Source organism: Nelumbo lutea, chromosome 1 (genome assembly GCF_056320005.1).
Source record: "Nelumbo lutea isolate HS-2025 chromosome 1, American lotus-T2T, whole genome shotgun sequence".
In the NCBI taxonomy this organism is placed as follows: domain Eukaryota; kingdom Viridiplantae; phylum Streptophyta; class Magnoliopsida; order Proteales; family Nelumbonaceae; genus Nelumbo; species Nelumbo lutea.
Genome location: NC_142684.1, coordinates 214,665,949 through 214,692,416, shown reverse-complemented (window position 1 = coordinate 214,692,416; position 26,468 = coordinate 214,665,949). Strand labels below are relative to the sequence as shown.

The 26,468-nt window shown below is 37.5% G+C and overlaps 1 protein-coding gene across 1 annotated transcript in view; it reads right to left on the bottom strand.

Annotated features, from left to right (window-relative positions):
* Positions 1–10,500, bottom strand: part of LOC148880909 (uncharacterized) — a 121,663-nt gene extending 111,163 nt beyond the window's left edge. Inside the window, exons 1-4 of the mRNA XM_088962987.1 lie at positions 10,008–10,500; positions 9,853–9,912; positions 9,653–9,745; positions 4,533–4,761 (exon numbers count right to left, since the gene is read on the bottom strand). Coding sequence (XP_088819113.1) covers positions 4,533–4,761; positions 9,653–9,745; positions 9,853–9,912; positions 10,008–10,280 — 655 coding nt within the window. The 5' untranslated portion in view covers positions 10,281–10,500. The remainder of the gene's footprint in view (positions 1–4,532; positions 4,762–9,652; positions 9,746–9,852; positions 9,913–10,007) is intronic.
* Positions 10,501–26,468: the final 15,968 nt, after the last annotated feature.

The following is a 26,468-nucleotide window of genomic DNA, read 5'->3' as shown; positions in this document are numbered from 1 at the left end:
CTCTCCATTCATCTCTTTCTCCTCTCTAGTGGCACTATCGATTCGGTCATCCTTCGCTGAAAGTTTTGAAGTCTCTTGTTCCTTCATTGAGTCATCTTTCTGTTTTGGTCACAGCTGGAATGAGTGGAACGGAATCCGCAACTGGAAGGGGAAGAGAAGGAGGCGGTGATACACATTCAACTCATTATGAATGTTTCTCATACTAGCATAGTATTCCTCAAGACTCTGATTACCTTGTTGCAAATTAAAGTATTCCTAATACAGTTGGTATACTCTAGTTGTGTTGTCTATACCCGAGTACAACTTCTTAGCATGGTCCCACACTTCCTTGGCAGTATCAAAAAACATGAAATTCATACTAATTTAGTGTTCCATAATGTTCCATAACCATGTGATAATCTGTGCATCTTCTTTTTCCCAGTCATCATACTCATGAGAGTCAGTAGAGGGTTTTTCCTCTCTTATGTGTTTCACTTTCTTCTTTGCCTTAAGAAAGACTTCTACAGATTTTGCCCAAGGTACATAATTTTCTCCATTCAGCTTAATAGAGGTCATCTAAACATTCAGGTAGTCAGTAGGGACCATCACACTAGTTTTACTGTCATTGTTGTCTCCCATTGCTGAATTCTGCACACCGCACACTAAACCACACTGTTCGACTTCTACAGATTTTGCCCAAGGTACATAATTTTCTCCATTCAGCTTAATAGAGGTCATCTAAACATTCAGGTAGTCAGTAGGGACCATCACACTAGTTTTACTGTCATTGTTGTCTCCCATTGCTGAATTCTGCACACCGCACACTAAACCACACTGTTCTCAGCACTTGTTATTGCTAAATACTGCACTCTCTACACCACAACCCTACCACACGACTACCTGAAAACTCACCACACTGTTTGAGGATCACTCCCCCTTCAAATCACACTGAAATTTGCATAAACCCTAACATACTACAACCTGAATTCCCACCATACGATCTGAAACATACTCATCATTTGATTCACAATAAAAAACTGCATAAAAACCTCTTACCTAATTACCAGAAAATCAGACTACTCAACACCCACTGCATCACACGAATCAGCCCTCTTCTCTTCATCGATTTGGGGAGGGCTTCCTACAAACCACAGCAACCAACCACTAACTGCATGACTGGAGGCATAGAAACCTCCAAAGGAAGAGGGCAATCACTCCTTTTCAACCCCTTCCCTTATCTCCAACTGATGGCGAAGAAAACAAGAGAAAACCCTAGACTGGGTGCATGAAGAACAGAATTCTGGGCAGTTTCGGATTGCTTAGTTAGGCTCTGATACCATATTAGAATCCAACCTGCCTTTGAATTCTGTTAGAATGGTAACAGTAGAAATAAGAGAAAAAGAAGAGAATAGAGAGGGAGAAAGGTTTGGTTCGAACAAGAGAGAAAATCAGTCTCTCTTCATTCGGCCAGATCTATTTTATATTTCTATTAATCAGGAAAGGACACATTTGCCCCTACTTAAGTGAGGGACACAAGTACCAACATAACTTTACACATCAGCAACTTAAACATAAGCATAAAGACAAAATTACCCCTACACAGTCGACATTAACAGATCTCTATTAGACGTGGGATCGACTCTGGTGCTGCTCCTACCAGTTGCACCTTAGCTGCCCAGAGGTCTGAGAAGCTATATGATTCCATTTCTCCCCCGCACAGTTTAGATATTTTAATGAGGATATCCTCTGACCAGAGGTGAAACGGCAACCCTAGAATCCTCAAGTTTATATGGCTTAGTGGCTCTACCAACTTTCCGTTACAACTGGGAGACCACCACCCAGCTAGCACTAAACCCTGCGATGTTTCTAGAGATATCGCTTCAGCCTCCTTAGGTTTTTGTTGAAATTCAATCAGGGCTTTTTTGTCATCGAACGGGAAAACCTTTACATCTCCTGTGACCTTCAAGACTCCTTTTACTTCTTCTCCTAGGCTTTGCCAATCTTGTATCTTCCGCTGTGCTGTCAGCACCCAGAAATTTTGCCGGTTGTCTTTAAAGCCTTTCACCCACAACTTCAGAGTTCTGTTGCTTGCAGAAAACTTTACATCTTCATCATCCTTTGTGTCTTCTTTCTGTTTCGTCTCATCCTCTAGATTTTCCACCTTCTTTTTTCCCCACTTTCCTCTGTATCTCCTTCCAACTTCCCCTTCTTGACTGTGAAATGTGCTTCAGTGTTGACCAGATATTCTTGGAGCTTCGATGTAAAAATTTCCAGCCTCTGTTTTCCTTCCCCTCCGGGATGCAGAGCATCTGCCTTTTACCATTAGCGAACCATTCTGTGGCTACAACAAACCATCCTTTTCCATTTCGTTTTAGTTCAGCTGAATAGCTCTTCCTATTGAATGCTAGTTGACTCTTCCAACCTTCCTTCTTGACAGAATAAATTGCTCCATCTAGGAATCCTTTCAACCATTCTGTTGCATTACCAATGAGGAATACTGTTGCCTTCCTCTCTTCTCTGGTCTTCAATGATCTCATCCCGTTGTTTCTGCAGTCCTCAAACTTAAACTTTTTGGCTTCGACCTGTAGCTCCCCTCTCCATTTCGTGGCAGCTCGGAACCTTTCCATGTCTCCAGGTTTTTAAGTTTAAATTATGCTTTAATTCATACTATCATGAAACTTTGAATCTTAAGGTTTATAGAGCAACTTTAGAATGTATTCTTTCGTCTATAACCTTAGTTTCTTAGCTTTGTTTAATGATTTGGAACAAGATGATAATTTAAAAAGGTGTGCCTATGCTTTTTTATCATTTCATAACATATCATTCTATATTTTGCATATATTACAATGTTTTCACCATGTCTATAATTTTTACAATATTTCCATACGATATTCCCGACATGTTTCTTATATTTGGATGACCAACATTTCCACTGACATCAACATTTTAAACCTTGCTATAGTCTACACAAAACCTCAAAGAGCCATCTTTCTTCTTGACAAGGAGAACGGAGAACCGGGAACAAATATGGGCTGTTTTTGGCTTGCAGGTGTTGTCCAAATACTCCTGAAGATAAGTGAAATTTGTCCATACCTGAGAAGCATATTAGTAAGTCACGAGAAGATGAGTGGCATCTTCACCACTCAGACACAAAACACAAACATGAGAAGATAGAAACCAGGATTTCAACTTCCTTTGGACTCTTTCGCATGTGTTAATAATCTGATCGGCTGCCTCCCAACAGAATACTTTTGGGATTACTGGACCAGTTTACAATGCTTTATCTGGGAATGGGTGTAGTACAAATTTTGGTTCAAGCTTCTAAAAAAGGAGTCACGAGAAAACTCCATTGGTGTCAGGACCCCAAACACTCTCATCCACACACCCCCAAGGGAATAGAGATACCTCCTTTTAGCATTTCGAGCAAATGCATAAGCTTGGAGCTTTCTGAATCTTTCACTCCCCTTCTCAACCCCAAGTTCCAATAAAGATCATTATTGTTTGAAGTTGCAAACTAAGCCATGTACTTATGTTTTAGGGTTGATAGCCTATAAATTCTAGGAATGATTGGCAAAAAGAGGAGACTTCCCCACCATAGGTCCTCCCTAAACTTCACCCAAGTACCCAAAAAAGCATCATATCAAATGTGTTGTGAGACGATAGGGAGTATAACCCAAATAACTTTCCATGGCTCTTAAGGGTAGTATTTCTAACAGAGTCTGAATTTCATCTGTTGGAGTCCAGCCCATAAACGTCATTGATCACAAAATGCCACAGTGACCTTATCTCATTAGGAAACCTTCACAACCATTTCCTAATTAATGCAGCATTTCTGCCCTTTATTATCCCAATTCCTAACCGTCCCTCTTCCTTGCTCCCTCACCTTCTTCCATCTAGTAAGATATTTTTTGTCATTTCTATCCCATAACATATGCATTGTTAAATTTTGGGTCTTAAAATAATTCCTCACTATTTCATGTCATGTCCATTTTGACATCTTCCTAGGCCCTTCAACTTTGCAACAAGTTACTACTTATCAAAAAAAAAAAAAAAGGAGAAGAAAAAAATAAGTCACTTCTTAATAGTGCTGTAGGTGGTCTTATCTTTACATGACCAAACCATCTTAGTCTACTGTCTCCCATCTTAACATGTGGGACTTCAAACGCACTGTTCCATCTTGCTCACCATGTTCTAATTCTATAGGTGTTATCCTCCTTGATCTCTCCCTCACTTTGAATTATCAAACCATGGTAACAGAAAAGGTTGTATTGAGGTATCTCTTGGTCTCCTATCATAATTGTACCCTAATCCCACAACAATCAAAGAAGAAGTTGGACATTGATCCCACTCCTACACTTGACATATTGTGTTTTAGTCCTACTTACCTTAAAACCTCTTGTTTCTAGAGCATCTCTCCACAGACCTAATTCTGATAAATAAACCAAATGAGAAAGTAGTAAAAGCAGGTAAATTATGTTTGCAGCATAGGATAAATGCATGAAAAATAAAATAAATAAAAATATGCCACAATTCAAATGCAGGAACTACTTTACATTCAACATCAGCATTTGATGCCTCTTTAGTAAGTTGATTAATTATTCGAGGAACAACATCTGCTCTAGTCACCCCTCCAACAGCATCAATGTCAGCAAGAGCATCCCAATTTGGTGTGGGGATCCCACCACCTGGACTTAAACCTTGAGAACCACTATCTGATAAAATCCTGGCTAAATAGTAGTAAACATAGCGTAGAACACTCCTGTCCTCGCATTGCTGATTAAGCTGTAGAATAGATATTTTCATGTTAACAACCTCTCATTCTTTTGGACTTCTGCACTAGCAGATAAATGACAAAATAAAAACACAAAAGCATTAACAATAAGAACTAGCAGTTAGAAATTTCTGAGACATTAGAGCATAACAGAAAGTAGAAACCAAACCACTAAACAGTGCACAGTGATATAGTTCCAATAAGACAAACTGTATAAACTCACAGTAACAACATCTTACTAAGTCTAAATCGAATTGGGATTACAAAGAAAGACGAATAGAAATGAATTTTATGCTAGATGCTTATGAAAAGCCATCACAAATTTCCAACATGAAATCAAGTAGCCAAAAGTCATCATATTGTTCTCAAATGAACACCTCTTTAATAAAACCAATTGATGCAGGTCAAAAAGAAGGAAAAAGAAGGAAGGGGTTATCTGCAATTCACATGAAAATGAAGTTTTCATCATAGGTCCATATAGTGTTGGGGTTATGTGTGAGTGTATAGAGTGAAGAGTCCCACATTGGAAGAAGAAAAGAGATGCAAGTGACTTATATGCAAGGATTGGCCCACAACCTAATGGTTTAAGCTTTTGGGTTAAAGGTGGTGTCCAACTCTTGTGTACAAGTCTTATGCGTGTGTGCAAGCTCCCCGGTTTTGTTGACTCCCCTCAATGCACAACAATGGTATCAAAGCCAAAGGTTTGGCTGGACACAACATACAACACACAACACACAAGTAGATGCATGTGGTGACTCTCATGCCAGTTTCCTCATCGTCAAGTAGTTGACAAGAGAGGTTGATCTCCCATAATGATTCTACCTATGGGAATGTGCCCCCATAGTTGAGTGGTTGGTGATTCCCATGGCCTGGCCCACCCATGGATGACTCTCTCCATTTGGCACCTAACAGCTAGGTGATGGCTCCCTATGGTCATGAGCAAAGGGCTCTTGGTTGGTGCGTGTCAAACTTGGTGACATGATAACAGTTTCTATTCAAGGGGGAGTATTGAGTACCTAATGTGGAAGAGACTTGCACGGGAGGAGATTGTTAGGATTCACATGTGAGTAAATGACTAAAGAGTCCCACATTTGGACACATTGCCTCTCATTGTAAGAAGAAAAATGTATTCACCTATCGTAAACAGCATGGTCATATTATTCCAGATTGCCGTATTCAACCATCCAAGGGAACTATGAAGAAGAATCAGCCACGAGCGTATCAAGTGACTGATGGACAGACTACTGATGCATCTACCAGTAAAGGTGAATCCTCTACTTCTATGGATGAGGAAAAGATACGACAACTGATATCCTCTGCTATCTAATCTACATTTTCTACTATTGGCTTATCTAGTGAGTTCTCTTGTTTGGATAATTGATTCCAGAGCCACCAATCATATGACCACTACCTACCCTGAACCCTCAAGTACTACTAACCTTGTTTCAGTTGATCAACTTATTTTCCAACTTTTTCTTCTGATGGTTATTTGATTTGAAAAATTCCAAGATGTCATTGTCGATACTAGATATGGTCAGAGTGCTTCTGATCATTCTGTCTTTGTTCAAAAAAGGACTCAGGGTATCACAACTCTCCTCTTATATGTGGATGACATGTTATTGACTAGAAATGATGAAGGAATTCGAGAACTAAAATCACTACTTCATAGTTCCTTTCACATGAAGGATTTGGGTCCTCTTACCTATTTCATAGGACTTGAACTCTAAAGAAGTAATCAGGGATATTTTGTTTGCCAACACAAGTATGCATTTGATCATGTCAAGTGAGAAAGCCTTATTGATAATAAGCAGGTTGATAATCTAAATGTTAAGCTAAGTCAAAAGGTCCCTTACTCACGGATGCTTCCCTCAATCGACAACTTGTGGGGTCTCTTACATATCTTACTATGATTCGTCCTGATATTTCTCATGCGGTTCATGTTGTCAGTCAATTTGTTTCTACCCCTCGACAACCTCATTTGACTAATATCCATCGGATTATTTGCTATGTTCATGGTACTTTATCATAGGGATTGTTCTTCTCTTCATCCTCTACTATCCAATTAAGGGCCTATGCTGATACAGATTGGGCAAGATGCCCCGACACCCGACGTTCCATTACAAGGTGGTGTGACTTCATGGGTGATTCCCTCATCTCCTAGAAATGCAAGAAACAACAAACTATCTCCAAGTCATCTACAGAAGTAGAGTATAGGGCAATGCCATCTATGTGTAGTGAGGTTGTTTGGCTTCAATCTCTATTTGACTATCTTGGTCTTCCTCTACCTACAAATGTGCCCAAAACATGTGTTCTTTGAACCCCTTGCTTTGCTAAGCCATCAGTCAAACTGTTGGCTGATCTCCTCACCCATCCCACCTAGACTGTCATGTCCCTTGACAACCATTTAAAACTTCAGAATTCATTCTTCAGCTGCCAAGTCACCCCTCCCCCTTTCTGCGACTATTTTATCACAATTTTTGAGTCTCCCTTGATGATCAACCTATCAATATGTTGCCTCAGATATATAGATTGTCGATATTTTTACTAAGGCCATGACAAGATCTAGACACTTATTTCTCGTAAGCAAACTAGACACTCATGAATTCGCATCAGTTTGATGGGGAGTGTGAAGAGCAATATTTTAAAAGCGCAAGGCACAAAAAAGGAGCAGGGGTCAATTTGCGCCTGAGGCGCAAGGCGCAAGGCGAGGCGTGCGCCTTTTTGATGCAAGGTGCAAAAATTAAAAAAAAAATGCTAAAAAATCAAAGAAAAATGTCAAAAAATTCAAAAAAATCAAAAAAAATATTAAACATAATATTAATAAAAAAATATAAACTAAAATTTTAAAATAATATTTTAACAAACCTATTATCTAAAATGAAAATACATAAACATAAGATGTAAAACATATTCAAATGAGAATTTAAAAATAAAATCAAACATATAAAACATTTTCAAGCATGTAAAACCTCTATTTTTTTCACTCAATTGTAGTACTTCACATAGCTAATGTAATGTAAAACATATTACATTCTTGATTCTATGAGCCGGCTTTGTTCCACGCCCCTCGAGGCAAGCCCACTTTAGGTCTTAAATTCTTAGTTTTCACACAAAAATAATGATTTTGTAGTTTTAATTGCTTTTTACGAAGACACTTTATTAGGATGAATGAATGAAAAACATTACCAAATTGGGGGTTCTCGGAGCTGAGGCGCACGCCTGGGCTGAGGCGCAAGGCACATTTGAAAGGGCGGCGCCTAGGACCTAGGCGAGGCACATACCCTGAAATGTGCCTCGCCTGTGCGCCTAGGCATGCCTTTTAAATCACTGGTGAAGAGTCCTAATGTAGTACTTGTATTATCATAGTCCTAGTTGTATGTTGTACATTATTTGTTTTCATCTTCTTTAGTCCTATAAGGGCTTTTATGTAATTGTACATACATTAATATATATATTGGGGTGTGGGGTCAATTCATTCAGTCATACACCCCAGAATTCTGTTGTGTCCCCTTGTGTCTTCTCTTGTACGAATTGGGCTGGTGGCACAATAAACTGAAAGCTTTGTTCACTTTAACTGCTGTATTTACGATCCTTTTCCACATCTACTCTCCGCTAGGGTCAAAGTCTTCATCTTCCTTTTCCTCATTCCCCCAAACAGTCTCTATCTTTGAGAGGTCTAATTTAGTTTTCAGAACATAAATTTTTTATAATTTTTTGTTAAATAATTAAGTTAGGAATAATTAAATCCTTATAATAATTATACAATAATATAATAACCATAGCAATAATTCATATAATAAATTAATCAAGATATAAGAATTTGGGTTTAGGAATACTAACCTTTCGTGATAATAAATCAAATGTTCCTTTTGATATGCCTACTTAAGAACTTTAATCTTCTACTGTTTGTTGTACATAGTGGATTGTTATTTTTTAGGTAATGAGTGTATAGTTGTACTTTGGAAACAGCCTCTCTGTATGTGCAGGGGTAAGGCTGCATATATCTGTCCCCCAGACCCCACATTGGCAGGAGCCTCATGCACTGGGCTGCTCCTTTTAGTGTATACTTGTACTCTTTTAACATTTATTGGAGTTTCATAAACAAAAATAAGCGTTTTCTGATTTTTCTCAAATTTTCCTGATTTCTAAGCAAAATCTACAAAGTTTCCTCATTTGCACTTTGTGAAATGCCAAATGAAACCAAAACTTCAAACCATGATTTCAAGATAACAGAAATTTTGGTAAACTATTTTTGGTTTTTAATGATTATAACGTTTTTCATAGTATATTTTAGGCACTAAAATATTTCACATATATTTTCTAATGGAAAAACGACACTGTTTCAGTTTATTTTGTTTGAGGTACAAAGAAACAAAATAACTGAAACTTTGGTTTTTAAAACCATGGGCTATGGTGCCTCTATTTGGGTAGAGATGTTTTCCCTTCTTAGGTGATTGCTCTTGATGTATTCCCTAGGATACTCTAGAGTAGAAAGGGGGACTTCAAGGTGGTGACTGGATATGTTTTGGATGAATGAAAGGACCTTGGTTTTCTGAGCATGTCACTGAAGAATCTAAATCTTTGACTTTAGAATGAACACCTCATTTCAGTAAGTCCAAAATTTTAAACAATCAGTTAGCAGATGGGAGTGTAGTCAGCCGGTGGTCCTAGGCCCCAGGTTCATTCCACTAGGTCCAAAATGTTTGATCTTGCTATCGGTCAGATTTAAAGATAATGACCAAGAAAACAAAAAATGGTTATTTGAAGACTTGATGGATTGAGCATCAATTGGCTTTATAAGGTCACAACCAATACCTACTCTGGACGATTATGATAAACTCATTACCAGGAAAAACTGCGAACTAAAGGGAAAAGCAAGTAGTAAACCATAAAGGGGCATACCATGAGTAGAGATGGAGCCAAAGAAGGATCAACTGAATTGTACACCGCAAGCTTCGGGAACACATGATGTACTAATTGCTTATGGGAGCTTTTCTGTAATTAGAAAAAAAAAAGGACAAGAAAATGACAGATCAAATTTCCAGATAATTCCGCTGGATTGGAGGGAGATAGTAATCAATCGTACAATAACTGATAATTACCTGGTCAGATGTCGCAGCGAGCTCGTGAATACTCCTAGCCAGTTGCGAATACGAAACCGGCTGCAAGGAGATCCGGCTTGGTTAATATTTCTATTAAAGTTAAGTCTTAGAAGATGAATTCACATAGAAGAGAAGAATTAATTTGTCCGTGTTACCTTTTTCTTTTGCTTCTGGGGCATAATGTTAGTTTTGACGGGATTCAAAGCTTTGGCGACAGAAATGGTTTCGGAATGGATCTGCATCAAAGTGCTTCTCTTCGACTTTCGATCTGTTTGTGCCGCCGGTTTGCCGAGTGTGGAAGGCGGAGCCGCCACTGAAGAGGTGGTAGAAGTGTTGGCGGACGGGCCGGAGGTGCCGGAGGTGCCGGAAGGCACCGACGAGGGGTCTGCTGTGATGAGATCCATGAGCGTTGTCCCTGAAGAATCCATCCCCTAGTCCGGACAGATTCTCCAAAGGAGTTTGGTGAGAGTGAGAAGTGAAGCCGAGTTTGTTCAGAGGTCAATTTCGTTTACGGATCCAAGATTGATTATTGATGAAGCAAGCGAGGGACAGAGTATCCTGCGTCTGTCTGAGACGAGAAACGAAGCTTTAGCAGAGAAAGAGAAGGGTCGGGTCCGATGGGAGTTGAAGAGGAGAAATGAAAATTTTAAGAACCGGGTGTCGGGTGAAAATGTTATATCCAAATCCAATGTGATTTTCCCTTTCAGTCGGATTTTATATCGGATTCGAATCGAGCAATCGGATATTGAATATCTATTAGTGAATTAAATTAAGAATAATCAAAATATATACATTTTTAATAATAATATATTAAAAATGACTTTGACATTGAATTAACATGAAAAGAATGTATTGATAATATAATTTATTGAACTTTAAGCAATGATTCTTATAAAAACATTGCATTCATATTGGACAGATCGAATTCCATCGCCCTTGATCAGATTGAATTCGAAATGTACTTCAGATAAAATGAAACATGTTAGGTGTTTGGATTAGAGGATCGAGAGTAGCCCGGCTTTTAAGTTTTAACGGTCCATGCGTCTTATCTAGGCTATTAATGATAATGTAATATTTGGTAAGTATTTTTTAGAAGATCTTGTATAGTTAAAAGATGCATGGAGTTTTTTAAGATCTGAGCAATTTGAAACTCATTTGGTTAAGGTATGGATTTCCGTGCGAAGCCGAATAGAAAAAAATACAAAAGTTTTATTTGGAGCTTCCCGAAAATTGTTCGATTTGGGCTTCTTACGTCTTTTAAGCATATCGGCTTTTTGACGGGTAAATCTACCACAAACCAAATGGGAAAAGACCTAATCCCGGTCTGTCAAGCTTGTAAATAACTAACAAACCGTGCAAAAAGACACACCTAAACGGGGCCTAAGGCTTAGTTTGGAAGGAGTACAAATGTATAGGAGTGCAAATGAAAAAAAAATGCAAGAAAAACCGAAAAACAAAACTAACCAAAAAAATTGGTTAATCGATCTGGTCAGTTCGATTTTGGTTCAACATTTTAAAAAAACCAAAGGTATTGGTCGATTTCAGTTAACCAAAATAGAAAACCAGCGGTTAACCAAACCGACCGGTATACATATATTTATATATATTTTATGTATATTATATATATTTTTATATTTTATATATATTATAAATTAATAAATATGCATTATATATAAATATACATATTTATAATTTATAATTTATTATTTATTATTTATTATTTAAAATACAATATTATATATTTATAGTATTTTATTATATATTTATGTATTTTTTATAATATATTGTAAATAATAAAAAAACTAACAAACTGAACCGATGGTGAACCGAGTTGGTCAACCAGTTAACCGATTGGCTTCAATTCAGTTTCAGATCGATTTAAAAAATAAGCCCACGGTTTAGTTAACCGAACCATGAGCACCCCTATTTAATTTTACTTTGGGTTTTATTTTATTCTATTCTATGTCTTAATTTACTTCACTTGTACTATAATCAAACAAGATAATCTAAATTTTGAAATAAAAATAAGTCAGAATTTACACTAAAATCATTTGCACTACCATAATTTTGTATCAGTGCAAGACTTAAAGAACAGATGTAATCATGTAAGATAATTGGGAGGAAATGGTAGATACATGTATTTTGGTTTTTTATTAAAACATTATTATAGATCAATTTAGTGACAACAAAAAAATGTGGGAATTAGGCTACAAGGAAATTTTCTATGTCCGTCAACTATTAAGGCCAGCAATGTTGTGTGAACCAAGAGTAATAAGCAACCAAATATATGTATAACATATCCAAAAAAGGAAAACTCTAATGCTGTTGGAAAGATATGATACGAGAAGGGCTTTGACCAATCATCCCCTCTCATTTGAGTAATGATGAATATCACTTGTATTGTATGATATCAATTGATCGGTAAAAACTTTTTTGTACCATGTCTTTCCAGCATCATATAGTTGAATCTATCCAAAAAATTGGTGTAGAATAAATGCTTAAGATGGATGGTTAGAAACCCTATAAAAGACAATTAAAAATAAATTCATTAAAAGAAACAAGGGAATAGTCCTAATATGTGATAAAAATAAAGGAAAATAAATTGAGATGGTTTGGTTTTGTACAAACAATACATTGTTATAAGTTGAAAGTTGTAAAATAGATAGGAGTGAACCAAAAAGAACATAGGTTGAAGTAATAAGAAATTATTTTAAGAGCTCAAATGTCAATGATGAAAATGGCAATGAACAATGAACAAAATGGAATGGCAACATAGCATTCATGCAGCCAACTATTCTCATAGAAAGATGATAATGACAAATAGCAATGATCTAAAACAATTATATCAATAAATATGTATATTTTAACAAAGGGAAAATTCTTAATTAGTACCCTATACTTTTGGTCTAGTGTCACTTTGGTCCCTAAACTTTAAAATGCGACAATATAGCACTCGAAGTTTCAAAACATGGCAATTCAGTACCGACCATTAAGTGACATTTTAAAAAGACACAAATACCCTTCGAGTGTCATTTAATTTTCTTTATCAACTATCCAAACATTGACAACAAAAATTAATAGTCCCAACTTTCTTCTATTCAAGAAAGTTGGAGTCATTAGAATGCCCACTCAAACATAACCCCAACTTTCTTGAATGGAAGAAGAAAGGATTTGGGACTGTTAATTTTTTGTCAACGTTTAGATGGCTGATAAAGAAAATTAAATGACACTCGAAGGGCATTTGTGTCCTTTTCAAATGCCACTTTAATGGCAGGTTAACTATTGATTAATGGCAGGTACTAGATTGTCACATTTTGAAAGTTCAGGTATTGAAATGTCGCATTTTAAAGTTCAGGGACTAAAGTGGCTCTAGACACAAAATACATGGTACTAATCAAGAATTTTTCCCTTTAATAAATCATGCATTTATTTACATATACATACCAAAATGTTCATTTTTATATTTGAAAAGATTTTTTTTCCAACATGAATTTCATTTTCAAGCAATCTTTTTCAGTGTATAGCGTAGTCTCCACCAAATTGTACACCAACTTTTTTTGTATCATATTTTCTTGTCATATAAATATTTTACTATGTGTAAGATTTGATCGAAGTCCTTACTAGAAAATTTCTATTTACATCTTGATTATTTGCAAAAAAAAGAGGTACACCTTTTGTTGGTCAAAAGTTTTAAGCTTCACATGAAAGTTATTCAAGTAAATAGACACTTCTTAGATTACAAGAATTGAAATTTTTATTTTACCAAGTGTTTATATTGGTATTGAAGGTATCGCATGGTTGAAGATCCATGATTCATTGAAAAGAAGATTTATTTGATTGTCATCATCAGTCTAAGTCTTACCTCAATTTTATGGGATCAGCTACATGAATTTTATTCATTCTTTTGTTAAAACTAGTAAATGTGTAAGTGTATTTGCACGTGGGATTATCTCTAAGACAAAACTATTTATAATTTATGGTCACTTTTTATAATTCATTTATCCAAAAATTAATTAAGGTATTAAGTGGGCAATTTCTGAATAGTTATAATTCATGGTTCCAACACCCTGTCAGTTTTTAAATGGTTATAAGTGGGTAGTTTCTAAAGTGTTGTATGTTTAGACAAAAGGGTAAAAATGTCCAATGAAAATTCCAAAAAAAAGGGCATTCACTCTTTTATAAGTAGTATAGATACAAATTATGAATTGATTCATCAATGATCATTGAAAAAGAAACATTGCAGGCTCTAAACTACTTAATCAACGATCATAATAAAGATTGGCCAAGGATAGCATTTTTTGATAAAAATATCAAATCCAAAAGCAATTCTCCTACATTATTCATGAAACTTGACATATATGTGTATATTGATACCACTAGTTTACTCAAAACTAGGTAAAATGAGAATTCAAATATCATAACCACAACAATGAACTAACGTTGTTCCAAGCAAGGTAGAACTCCTTTTTTATAAAACAAACACGAAGTAGATGAGGTTGGCTCCAAACCTTTTAATATTATATAGCTGCAAATGGTTGCAGATAAATTTCTTCCTAGGATGGCGAATTGCCCCTTTCTGTTTAGATTTTGGCTTCTACTTTCTAGTTTCTTTGAGGGAGGGAGCAGTAGAAAAAAGATATGGATCCTTTTTTTTTGTTTGTTTGTGTTCATTGGATGGAAGAAAGAGAGTTTTATGGTGTATAAGATATAGTTGCAAGACCTTTCCAAATGAAAGATCAAACTTCCAAACAAGCCTAGGCTTGAGTCTGGATCAAGTTGAGTTGTACCTTGCTTGGGGCTTGGGGCTTCGACCTTAGTTGGGCTAGACCTAATGAGATGCCTTAAGATTGGGCCGAAAGGCCCAAAACTCGTCACAACTCGCCAAGTTTCATACCTAATGTAAAACAATTAATTGTCAGGAACATGATGTTATGCCATATCATGTGGACCAACATTTGGTAAAGGCCTTTTTTTAATGCTCTTTTGGTGTCATATCATCCGCAATTCTTGAGTTGAGGGGGCATTGTTTGGTTTGCTCCCACTAGACTTATTTTTTTATTTTTTTTTTGCTCATTCTGGGCAAGAATGAGTTTTTTATTAGGCTCATTTTGGGCAAAACCTTTACATTTGTATTATTTTATATGTATTTGCACTGTACATATTTGTATTTGTGCTCCTTCCAAATTAAGTGGAAGGAGCATAAATACAAATATGCAGACTGCAAAACCTTATATTTTGTATGTATTTATACTCTTTCCAAACTAAGCCTTAATTTTTGAATACACCATTCTTGCTCTGTGCTTCATTCTTTTCGGAATGGAAAATGGGTGGGCCAATAGTCAAATAAAATGAACAAGAAGAAAAAAAACTGGTGAAGACTATAGTAGTATAAAAAATAGTCGTGCCTCAAGTAAGGTCATGTATGATTGAACTCTCATACAGGTATGTGGCTTTGGTTTTTCGACATTTAGGCTTTGGTTGCTACTAATCCATTCTTTGAAAAACACTACTTTTCTCTAGTGGTGATTTGATTTACTTTTTATAAATTGCATTTGAAAATCAAGATATATTTCTATAGAATTATAGTGAATCCATTAAGTTGCTTGTTGTTCAAGGCTTCAAAAAAGTTGCTTTCTATTCATAATTACTGCAAACTGTTATCAATTTTTGAGACCCAAAACTATAGGTCTTGGAAAGGACTTCTTTTTAAGTCAAGACCTCGTATCAAAGTAGTTTAAATGTTGAAGTCTAGACACCCATTTTCACACATTTCCAAAGACATCAAATAAGCTGCTCTTCATTTGTAAATAATAATGTTAAAACATCAATTAGGGGAATTAAATCATACAAGTATTCAGAAAACTATAAAGTTTCTTTTTTTTTTAAGTAATAAAGAGATAAATGCAATACTAAGGATTAACCACAGATCCAGAAATGTTTGGAATTAAATAGATTTAGGACACTTTTTATGATATGCACCTCTTGTGATAGTGTAACGATATAAAACCATCAAGTAGACATATTCTTTATTAGTAGCAGGTAGAGTTATCTAGATGCAAGAGATGTGTGATTTATTGGTGTCTGGATCTGCTAGAAACAATGTGTAACACAGCTTGGAACACTCTATTAGAAGTAAACACATCAGCTATCTATACTATTATTAGATGTACTAGAAACTAATACGTTTATTTCTGATTGGTGTAGTAGTCCATGCTACACATCTTATTTCTATCAGAAGTGGAGTTCATTTGTTGGCACTTAAGAAAGGAAAATTAATTTCTATAGGAGTATTACTTTCTATGATGAATTTTGCAGAACTAGCTACATCCTCTTGAAAACACGAGTTTAGAGTAGAGACTGGACTTGGTTGTGCTAGCTTAGGCCCAACTTCTTGCTTATTGAGTGAAATAGAAGTGCTATCTCCTATACCATCCATATCACCACTTGTTCTAATATCTTCAATGTTCTCATCATCATTTCTATAGAATACCAATCCTACCTGATCTTTGTGAACTGAAATACTTTCACTTTCCTCTACCAAGTTTTCTTTGCTTTCACTTTTTATAAGAACTTTTGAGTCTTTGATATCCTCTGTAATTGTAGGAAGACCAAGTAGCTTTTGTTCATTAGAAATAGAGATGTTAATTTTTCCCTTAGTTTTGTAGGGAAACTTTTCTATTGGAAATATTCACCAAACCTAAAAATTTCTGCTGATTTATCTAATCTATTTTCGGGTTACATTGAAGTTGGGCTCTTTGTTTTCGCAGACTCTCTGAAGGTAAAACCATCTATGCCCACCTTTTTTTAATGATTCATATCTGGTGTCATGTTTCCATGTGTTTCCTAGTAGATGTCTACAAATGATTCATAGTTGGTATCATTTGTATCTATGGTTCCCACTTGTACAATTTTCCTTTTCTTCCCTTTAGGTTAGTCAACGACTGTTAGGAATGCTTGCTAAGTGGATTTCTTCCTCTGTAACCTGAAACAGAAAATAAAAGGCTATGCTAACTGACTGTAGAAGTCTTTCACATTTAACAACCCACTGGCCCAACACCTAATAGTATACTTTACCATGTGCATGTGCCACTAATACACTTCTCTAAGTTGCAGTGGTGATCCTTATGTATAGTAGAAACTTGAGACTATGTTGCCATGTTTCAATGATAAATATTATTTTCCCCAAGAGGTATGATGAACCTACAATTTATCTATAATTTTGAGGACTTTAGCATGAATTTTTATGCCGGTTTTATTAATTTTTGCCTTAATTTAATTTAATGCTAAGAATAAGTTTCAGGGATAATTAATCCAAGAAAATGAAGGAAAAAGACAAAAAAAAAAGAATGTTCAAAAAGATCAATTTCAGCCCAGCCCGGTTGTGGAAGCAAGAGAGAGCACTTCGGCCCAAGAAGAGCAAGTGGATTCCTTGAAAAAACCAAAGAAAAGAAAACCTAGCTAAGAGTAGAATTTGGCCCAGCAAAAAAGGCCCATTCTCAGCCCAAAAGAGCAGCTCAAAGTACAACTATCATGTGCTAAGAGAGAGCCTAAGTGCAGGCCTTAGGAGGCTTTCAAGAGAGCTCTAGAAAGTTCAAGAAATTGGTGTAATACACCCCATTCTAGAGGCTTCAAGAAGGGGCAAGAGCCCCCTTGAAAAACTATACAAGGAGGCCTCTAGGAGGGGGGAGAGGTGTTCAATTGCTTGAGAGGAAGGCTCTCCCACTCTTAGAGGTTCAGCCACCTTGAGAGAAGAGAAGAGAAGAAAGCTAGGCGCAAGAAAGGAGAAGAAGAAGGGCTGAAGGAGTTCAAGTCAAGCTAAGCAAGAAGAGAAGGTGAGTTCGAAATTGGGGGTTTTTTATTCAGAAATCCATTGTAATCATTCTACTCTTGTTTCATTTTCCTTTGATTTGAATTCAGCTTCCTTGTTGTAAATTTTTCTTTCTCCCTCTTCCATTCTTTCTTGATGTATTTTAGTTTGTAAAATTTCATATCAGCAATCAAATTCTTTTTGATTCATTCGAATGGTTGTGAATTGTACTTGAAGTTGCAAGATTTAAATTCGGCCAATTAACTTTCAAAACTCAGATCTGAATTCATAGATCTGAAATTGCAAGATCTAAATTGCTTGAAAGAGAATTCAGATCTGCAAAATTCAGATTGGTCGAATGGATTTAAAGCTTGGAATTCCTAGAGTGCTTGAGAGAGACTCTAGGAATTCAGATCTACTATTCAAGAACTGAATTGAGTGCAAGGTTAGAGATAACTTTCACAATTCAGTTAGTGATCAATTTAGATTTGAATTGATGCCTTAGAATTGTTTGAAGAAATGCATGCTTGGGGATTAGATTCTTGCTAGAGATAGAAGAACCGTCACTCATGCATAAGATGAACATGCGCTTGAGAGAGGCTGTTCATGACCTTGGGGTTTCACCAAACCAAGGCTCAATCATGATTTATTCGAATGATCCAAATTGATAGATTGCTGAATTCTGAGATTGACATTTATTGCTAACTCTTCTAACCTGATTTGAAGGCAATTGGGCCAATGATTTAGATAGATTTTAGTTTAGGATTTTTAGATTTCATTAAAGTTTTGATTTATTTGTTAATTAGATAAGAAGTACTCAATTTAGTATTGATACTTGTTACCTAAATCCTCATGGGAACGATACTCTACTCACTATTCTATTACTTGAGCGGCTAGTGCACTTGCTAGTGTCACAATGAGCCACACATCAAGGTACAACTTCCTGTGTTGTATTACAAATTGAGCCACACACTCAATTTAGTATTGATACTTGTTACCTAAGTTACAGCCTTAGATGCAACAATTTCAAAAAGTTTAGAGGATTGTGCTATTAGCATTAAGTAGTGTACTGAATTGCAACTGTCAGAATGCTCTATTATCCAAAGACAAGACCCTATAGGGGCATACAAACAAATTTAGGCATTGGGACTGGATAGTATATTATGCATTTAGTTAATTCAGGTCTTAATCTTTTTGTGTCTGATGTTAAAGTGTTAAAATGTGTATTGGATGGGTTATAGTCAAAGTAGGCAAAAAATGGATGACCATCAAGATAAATCATGGATGAAGGCACATCGATAATATTCGTCCATTTTCCTTTTGTGCTTAGGAAATTATAAGAAAAAAATATTTAATGATAATAATAATAATGTTTTTAATGTCTTTTCCCTTGGTCCATCAGGTTGTCAGATAAATTTAGATTGGGAGTGTCGAAACTATTGGCATATGCATTTGATCATGGTGCTGCTAATTCACAACGCCATATCAAATGCCCTTGCAACAGATGTTGTAATGCAAGGTTTCAACCATGGAATGGGGTGGAGAATCATTGCATTAATTAGGGGATAATGGAAACCTACAATGTTTGGACCGAAAATGGTGAGGAAAGGCCATGTGTTAGTTGAATGACCCGAACCACATTAGAAGCACATTTAGATGCAATTATAGGAGGTGGAGAAGATGTAAGGAAGATGCTTGAGGATATTTACCACATGTGCTTCGAGTATAGCCACCAAGGAAATGCACCGGAAATATCTATAGAAGAACCATGTGGGGATATGACAACCTTTTTTACAATTCATTAAGGATGCAGAAGAGCCATTATGGATTGGAAACAAATACTTCATGGTGATGTCATTCCTCCACCTCAACTCATTGTACAGATGGAATGGTGTATCTTTTAACGAACTTTTGAAGGTGTTCATAAAGGCTATGCCTGAGGGTGCCAAATGCCCAATCGATTTTTCATAATGCAAGAAGATCATTGCAACTATTGGGTGTAAGGAGGAGAAATAGATGCTTGTCCAAAAGATTGTATGATTTCTAGGGCGATGATAAGGATAAGTGTGACAAGTGTGGCGAATGAAGATGGAAGAGTGGCAACGATAGAGGGGTAGATGATTTTGATCAAGAGGTTAGTTTTTCAAGGAAAAAAAGTCCTCAGATGGTGTTACGGTACTTCCCTCTCATTCCAAAGTTACAACAACTATTTATGTCAAGACTGTCAAAAGTATGACATGGCATGAGGACAGTAGGACCAAGGATAGAATGCTTTGCCATCCAGTTGATGGAGAGGCATGGAAAGATTTTGATAAGAGATACCCCAACTTTGCAGCCGATAAGAGGAAAGTAAGGCTAGGATTGGCAATTGATGAGTTTGAGCCACATTCTGCATTAAGCTCGATGAACAACATATGGCCTGTAATGACAATGCCTTATACCCTACCACTATGTATATGAAACCACCTTATATGATGCTTACTTTGCTAATTTCAAGCCCTAGAGGCTCGGGTAATGACATTGGTGTATACCTACAACATCTTGTAAAAGAGCTCCAAATTTTATGGATGAAGAGTGTATGGACCTATGATGTAGTTACCATGTAAGAATTTCTACTAAGGGCATGTCTTATGTGGACGACTAATGAATTTTTGGCTTATGCATTAATGTCTGGTTGAAGCACCCAGGGGCGTTTGGCTTGTCCATATTGTCAAGAAGAAACACATTCTAGGTGGTTGGTGAAGGGATGGGAAATCCATCATATGGACGCCCAAGATTGCGGGATAAAGGGGGCGAATTTCTAATTTTTTCCCCCTTCAACTGGGAATCGAATTCCCTATTTAGAAAATCTTATTTTCAATGATCATTCTTGAACCACAAACTGAACTAGATCTGAACCAAAAGAAGGAGAGAGAGATAATACCTGATACAAAGAAATAGTATCTCTCAATGGAGGTGTTCACGCCCAAAGTAGAAACCAAAATCTGCTCCCACTGAAGATGGCGCAGTGAAAGGTGGAGCAGAATCAACAGTGTCCTTCCTAAGAACTTGATTCTTCCCAAGAATCACCTGGACGATTGTGAATACAACTCCTACCAACCTTTTCTCCAAAAGATTGGAATCAAGATCCAATCTAGATTTCTCCCAAGCAATGGAGATCGAACTGCTATAGGCGGTGGCTGCAGGAAGGAGGCGGCTAGAAAGAATTTGCAGGGTACAGAATTCTCTCCTCTATGATATCAGCTCTGAAGACAAGACTTGAGTCTGTTGGATGTTGTGTCTAAAGGCTGCCGCCCCCTCTTCCTTTTATAGACTTAAAGAGATCAACTCCTAATCTAATTAGGAAGTTTCCAAATCTAAATCTCATTTAGATCTTGGACTCTCTGAATGGATAGGGTGTGGGCCCAATCCTATCAGCTGATCTTATCTCAGAATTCACCCCTTAAACACTAATCAAATTAGCCCAGTTCGAAATGGGCTTAAGGCCCATTTAGGGTTATGTATTCATTAAACCTTCCAAACTGCTGCCCAGTTGGGCTTCCTTGTATGGTGTGGGACCCAAACATTGATCTACACATCAGTCACATGGGTTTAGCCCAGCCTTTGTTACAAGGCCTGGCCGAATACACTGTTATGGATAGTGCACCCCCTGAAACCCATCAGATGGGCTCTATGGGCCCAACATTTACCCTAAGTGGTCCTTGGGCCAAGCCACCTTGTAACACCCAGGGACTATGGGCAGATGCAAGATTAGCCCATCAGGTATTATCATCAATGGCCTTACACTTAACCTTTCAGTCCATAATGATCATACACTGCCCGACAAGAGAGGACCTCTCCCTCGGCTGCAAGGAACAGTGTTGCACTCTCTCATCTATGGATCCCGAGAATTAAAACCTATTTGCAAAAATTTTGAAACCATAATATATACATATACTTTTATATCTCATATAAAACATATTTTGCAAAACAAATCTCAACGATTGAAATTGGCTGCCGGCTGTCTTGGTTTCCATCAGTGAGAGTGCATCCCCGATCATTACCTTTGTTCGACAAAGGAGCTGATCCTGTCACTATGATCACCCACTCAGATGAATTCTCAGACTGTCCCAACATACCCAGTTTTTTACCCCCGCTAAGGATCTCACTGATTGGTACATCAAAGACAGATCAATCCGACACCTAGTGCAGTATCATAATCGAGTCTAGGGGTCGGGTGTAACTTTTCAGTTTTGCCCATCAATCTCCAAGGTCCAGGGCAATACTGAAATTCTGGTCCAGTTCAAAGATTCAATTAATCCCACACTGTGTGTGCTTAGGGTCTCACCCTGGTAGCTGAGACAAGCCACCCCAACCGACTTGGTGGCACCACAGTGTCAGCCTTGTCAGGATAGGTCTCCCCAGACCGACCCACTGGCTGTGAACATTCTTAACTAACACAAGTCTCATTAAGTGTCCAGTTTAAGGGTATTACACAGAATCAAATATGCACTTTTATTAATGTCTGGTTGAAGCACCAAGAGGCGTTTGGCTTGTCCATATTGTCAAGAAGAAACACATTCTAGGTGGTTGGACCATAGAAAAAAACATTGCTACCTTGGCCACTGTAAATTCCTCCCAATAGATCATAGATGGAGGAAGAATAAGCGGAGTTTTGATGGGACTCAAGAGTTTAGGCTTTTACTAGTTTCTCTTTTAGGTGCATAAATTGTTTCAAAGCTAGAAGGGAAGAATTTTGAGTGTAGAAAGGGACATAGAAAAAGACTTTTGTTAGATGATTCTAAGGGGAGTAATGTTGGGAGCTTCGAGAAGTATAGCATATTATTTTAGTTGCCTTATTGAAGGCATAATTTGCTTTGTCATAACTTAGATGTGATGCATGTAGAGAAGAATGTATGTGAAAATATATTGGGAACTATTTTGAACATTAATGGAAAGTCAAAGGACACACCAAAGAGTCGTTATGATTTTGTTGACATGAATATTTGACATTCTCTCCATCCAGTAACACATGCTAGTATTGGCAGGGTTATTATACAACATATGATTATGTTGCCCAAGAAAAATAAGTGTAATTTTTCCAAGTTTTAAAGAATATGCAAGTGTCGGATATGGATATTCCTCCAATATCTCAAGGCGAGTCAATTTAGCTAATGGCAAACTGCTTAGATTGAAAAGCCATGACAATCATGTCATCATGCATCAGTTCCTTCTGATATGTGTTAGAAATACACTTCCAAAGGATATATCTCGTCCCCTTATAATTGAATAGTTTGCAAGATAAGATAATAGTGACCACGTGTGAATTGAAGATGATATTTCCACCATCATTATTTGTCATAGTGGTCCACTTGTGCATTCATCTTGTGTCAAAAGTCAGACTAGTAGGGCCAATACAATACCGATGGATGTATCTGGTTGAAAGGTAAAACATCAAATCATTGTTAAATTGTTAATGAAAGTTATATTCTTACACCGACTAATTTGATTTCTCTCTTGTTACACATGTCAACCTCCAAAGGGTGCCTAGTAGGTATAAAAAGCTTGTACGAAATAGGGCACATCCAGAGGGGTCAATCGTAGAGGGGTATCTTGTCGAAGAATGCATGACATTTTGCTCCATGTATCTCCATGATGTTGATACTCGATTCACGTGAGTTGGAAGGAACTCTAAGGGTGACATAGAGCTATCATTGTCTGGAAAGGATAAACCATTTGGTGCACAAAAAATTATGAAATTAGATGCGCTTTTGCTGTCCCAAGCACATCATTATGTCTTGACACATGTGGACAAGGTGGCCCCATACATTGAGTAATTGCTCATAACTCTTGTTAATATTTTGAAATATGTAATTTGATTCATGGATTCATTCAACTAATGTAAATTTCACTATTTTAGTGAACATTTAAAAATCTTAGCCCCACGGTTTCCAAGAAAGCAACAACTACTACAAAAGGCCCATTGAACCGAGTTTGCTACTTGGTTAAGGAATCGTGTACTAGATGCCCATGAACAAGGAAATGGTGGACAATCCTCTAATCTTGTTGCAACACTAGCAATGAGGCATATGGCTGATGTGTTTGTGTTATCGAGATATCTAATCAATGGTTATAGTTTCTGACCACATTCTTCAGACTGAGGAAAGGCCTATCAAAACAACGGGTTGGCAATAGTTGCAGACACCACCTTACACACGAGTGGACGGGACATGCATGGTATTCGAAGTGACATCCAATACTATGGGAGGATTAAAGAGATAACTAAGCTGAGGTATACAAAGGATGTCAGCTTGGTGTTGTTTCGATGTGATTGGGTTAACCCTTGGCAATGACTTAAGAAAGAAAACTATGGATACACTTTGGTGAATTTGGACCAGGTAGGTCCTATGACTTCTCAGAACTAAGGGCTATGTTTGGATTTGGGGTAGAAGTGGTAAAGCTTCTAGAGTGTTGGGTTTTCCCCATTTTACTTGGCACATCTTGTCTTGGCTTCTACTCCAAAGCCTAATCCAAACACAACCTAATTGAATGAGCTATCCTAGAGCAACACAAAATAAAAACACTTAAAGAGTATGGCCAAGGTCTGTGGAAACATTCCACATAAAGAGCAAGAGAGAAACTATAAATCTTATACAAGATACTCACCTTTGGGGGATTGAGTACAAGTTTTTGCAGGAATGAGAGAATTGGTCACAATTACATTATGATGGCTATCTGCTCTCTCTCCTCCATGGGCCAAAAGAAGAGAACATGACAGGAGGAAACAAAAAAAAAAAAAATCCAAGTGAATACATAATAACACTCCTCCATGGGCCAAAATGATGGCTATCTGATGATAGTGATTCCAATATCGGAGTCTATTGAGAAGTCTATTGGCTTGGAAACCATAACGAATATAGAGGTGAAGGTAGTAGGTCTAGTTTTTGAGGGGTGTGAGGAATTTGCAAGGAAACCTTTAAGGAACTAGAAGAAAAATATCCAATGCCTAAGAAGATGGGTAATAACACTCTTTTGGTTATTTGTTAGTGATAAAAAATGGATCTTGCTAGAAATTTTGCATTGACAAAATCTCTTAATACAAACAAACCATGAAAGAAAACCAGAGTTCCCCAGTTCCCCTAGAATAAATACAGGTTACTTTTTGTAGATGTATTTGAACAGTATTATTTACCTATTTTGCATGTTGATTTTTTGTAACATGAACATAAAAGTGTTCAGATTTGCACCATTGGAAAAGAATTGGAAGGAAGCTTGAAGTTAAAGAAACTAGTAGTAAGAACTGAAATATGGATCAATTTCGATATCAAACACTTGATCAGTCTTTCCATATGCATTTGACTAGACAATTAAATAAGGTAAAGTAGTATGTTGAAAACCTGCTAACCATTGCTTTGTGATGGTTGACTAAATCTCTAATCTAGAAAATGTGATTAGAGATTTATAACTGGAATGTGATATTCACCTTCTCTCTAGAGGAAGGGATATTCATATTGAGCGCTCCTTATGCCAAGCAAACAAAGAGTCTACAACTACCACTCCCCTTATGTCCCTTCTCTTATTAGTTCATGTGTTATCAAACTATTTGAAAGAGAATGGATAGTTCTTCCACAAATGAAGATGCTCACTCCTGGGAACTGCTCCTGATGAGGGCGGATTTGGCCCTCCAATGACGTTGTGACACATGGCACCTCAGAACAACTAGGTGACACCTAGAACCACTTTGGCAATAACTTGCTTTTGCCAAGTTGATGGTGTCCTACTTGGCGGCCTAGCCCTGGCACGAGATGGCAGCCTGGCATTGGCGCGACCTAGCGGCCTGGCCTTGGTATGAGCTGGCAGCCTGGCATAGGCACGAGATGGCGGTTTGGCCCTGGCGCGACCTGGTGGCCTGGCACAAGCGCCGACCTGGTGACCTACAAGATGTGCTCACCGACAAATTCGGCATGCATATCCTAACACTCCCATGATCCTTGGAAGTTGGCCCACATGTCGAATGATCCAAAGGGTGGTCAACATGCATGGAGGTTACCTTTAGGAATCGTGAACCACTTATACGACCTCGCAGAAATCTCAGATGTGGTGCGTGAAGCCCATGCCAAACAATGCACATATAAAGGCACCAACCCCAATGGCAAGGGGTAAGCGAGCAATTAAGCAACTAGGCATATCCTACCTCTCATACTTTATGATTTTTTGGCTTGCAGTCTACTATGAGAGTACTGACTTAAGCATCGGAGCGACCTCACCGGGTTAGCCACCCCGGGTTCTCTGACATTTGGTTCCTTAAAGGTCTCTAAAGAGCAAGGAAGCACGTCAATCTAGCTCGTCACCAGGCAGCTCGACACCTGGTCAGCTTGGCACCTCCCAGGCAGCTCGACACCTCATCAAGGTAGCTCGGCACTAGGCACTTGGTCAGCCAAACACCTCATCAAGGTAGCTCGCCACTAGATAGCTCACCACCAAACAGCTCATCAAGGTAGTTCGCCACCAGGGAGCTCACCACCAGGCAGTTTGCCACTAGGTAGCTCGCTACCAGACAACTCGCCACTAGGGAGCTCCACTTCAGCCTCTGAGTCACAGGCCACTTGGGAGCATACGTCACTGACGAGGTACTTAGCCAAAAAATTTGATACATCACAAAAAAATTGATACGTGACCAGAAACGATTGCATCATTTGGCGTCGTCTGTGGGAAACGCTACAAAAAGCCAAGTTCTCCTCCTCTACAAAGCTAAGTCCTCTTCTTCCAGAAAGCTAAGTCCTCATTTCTTAGAAACTAAAAGCTATCGCTTTATATTTTCCATTTTTTA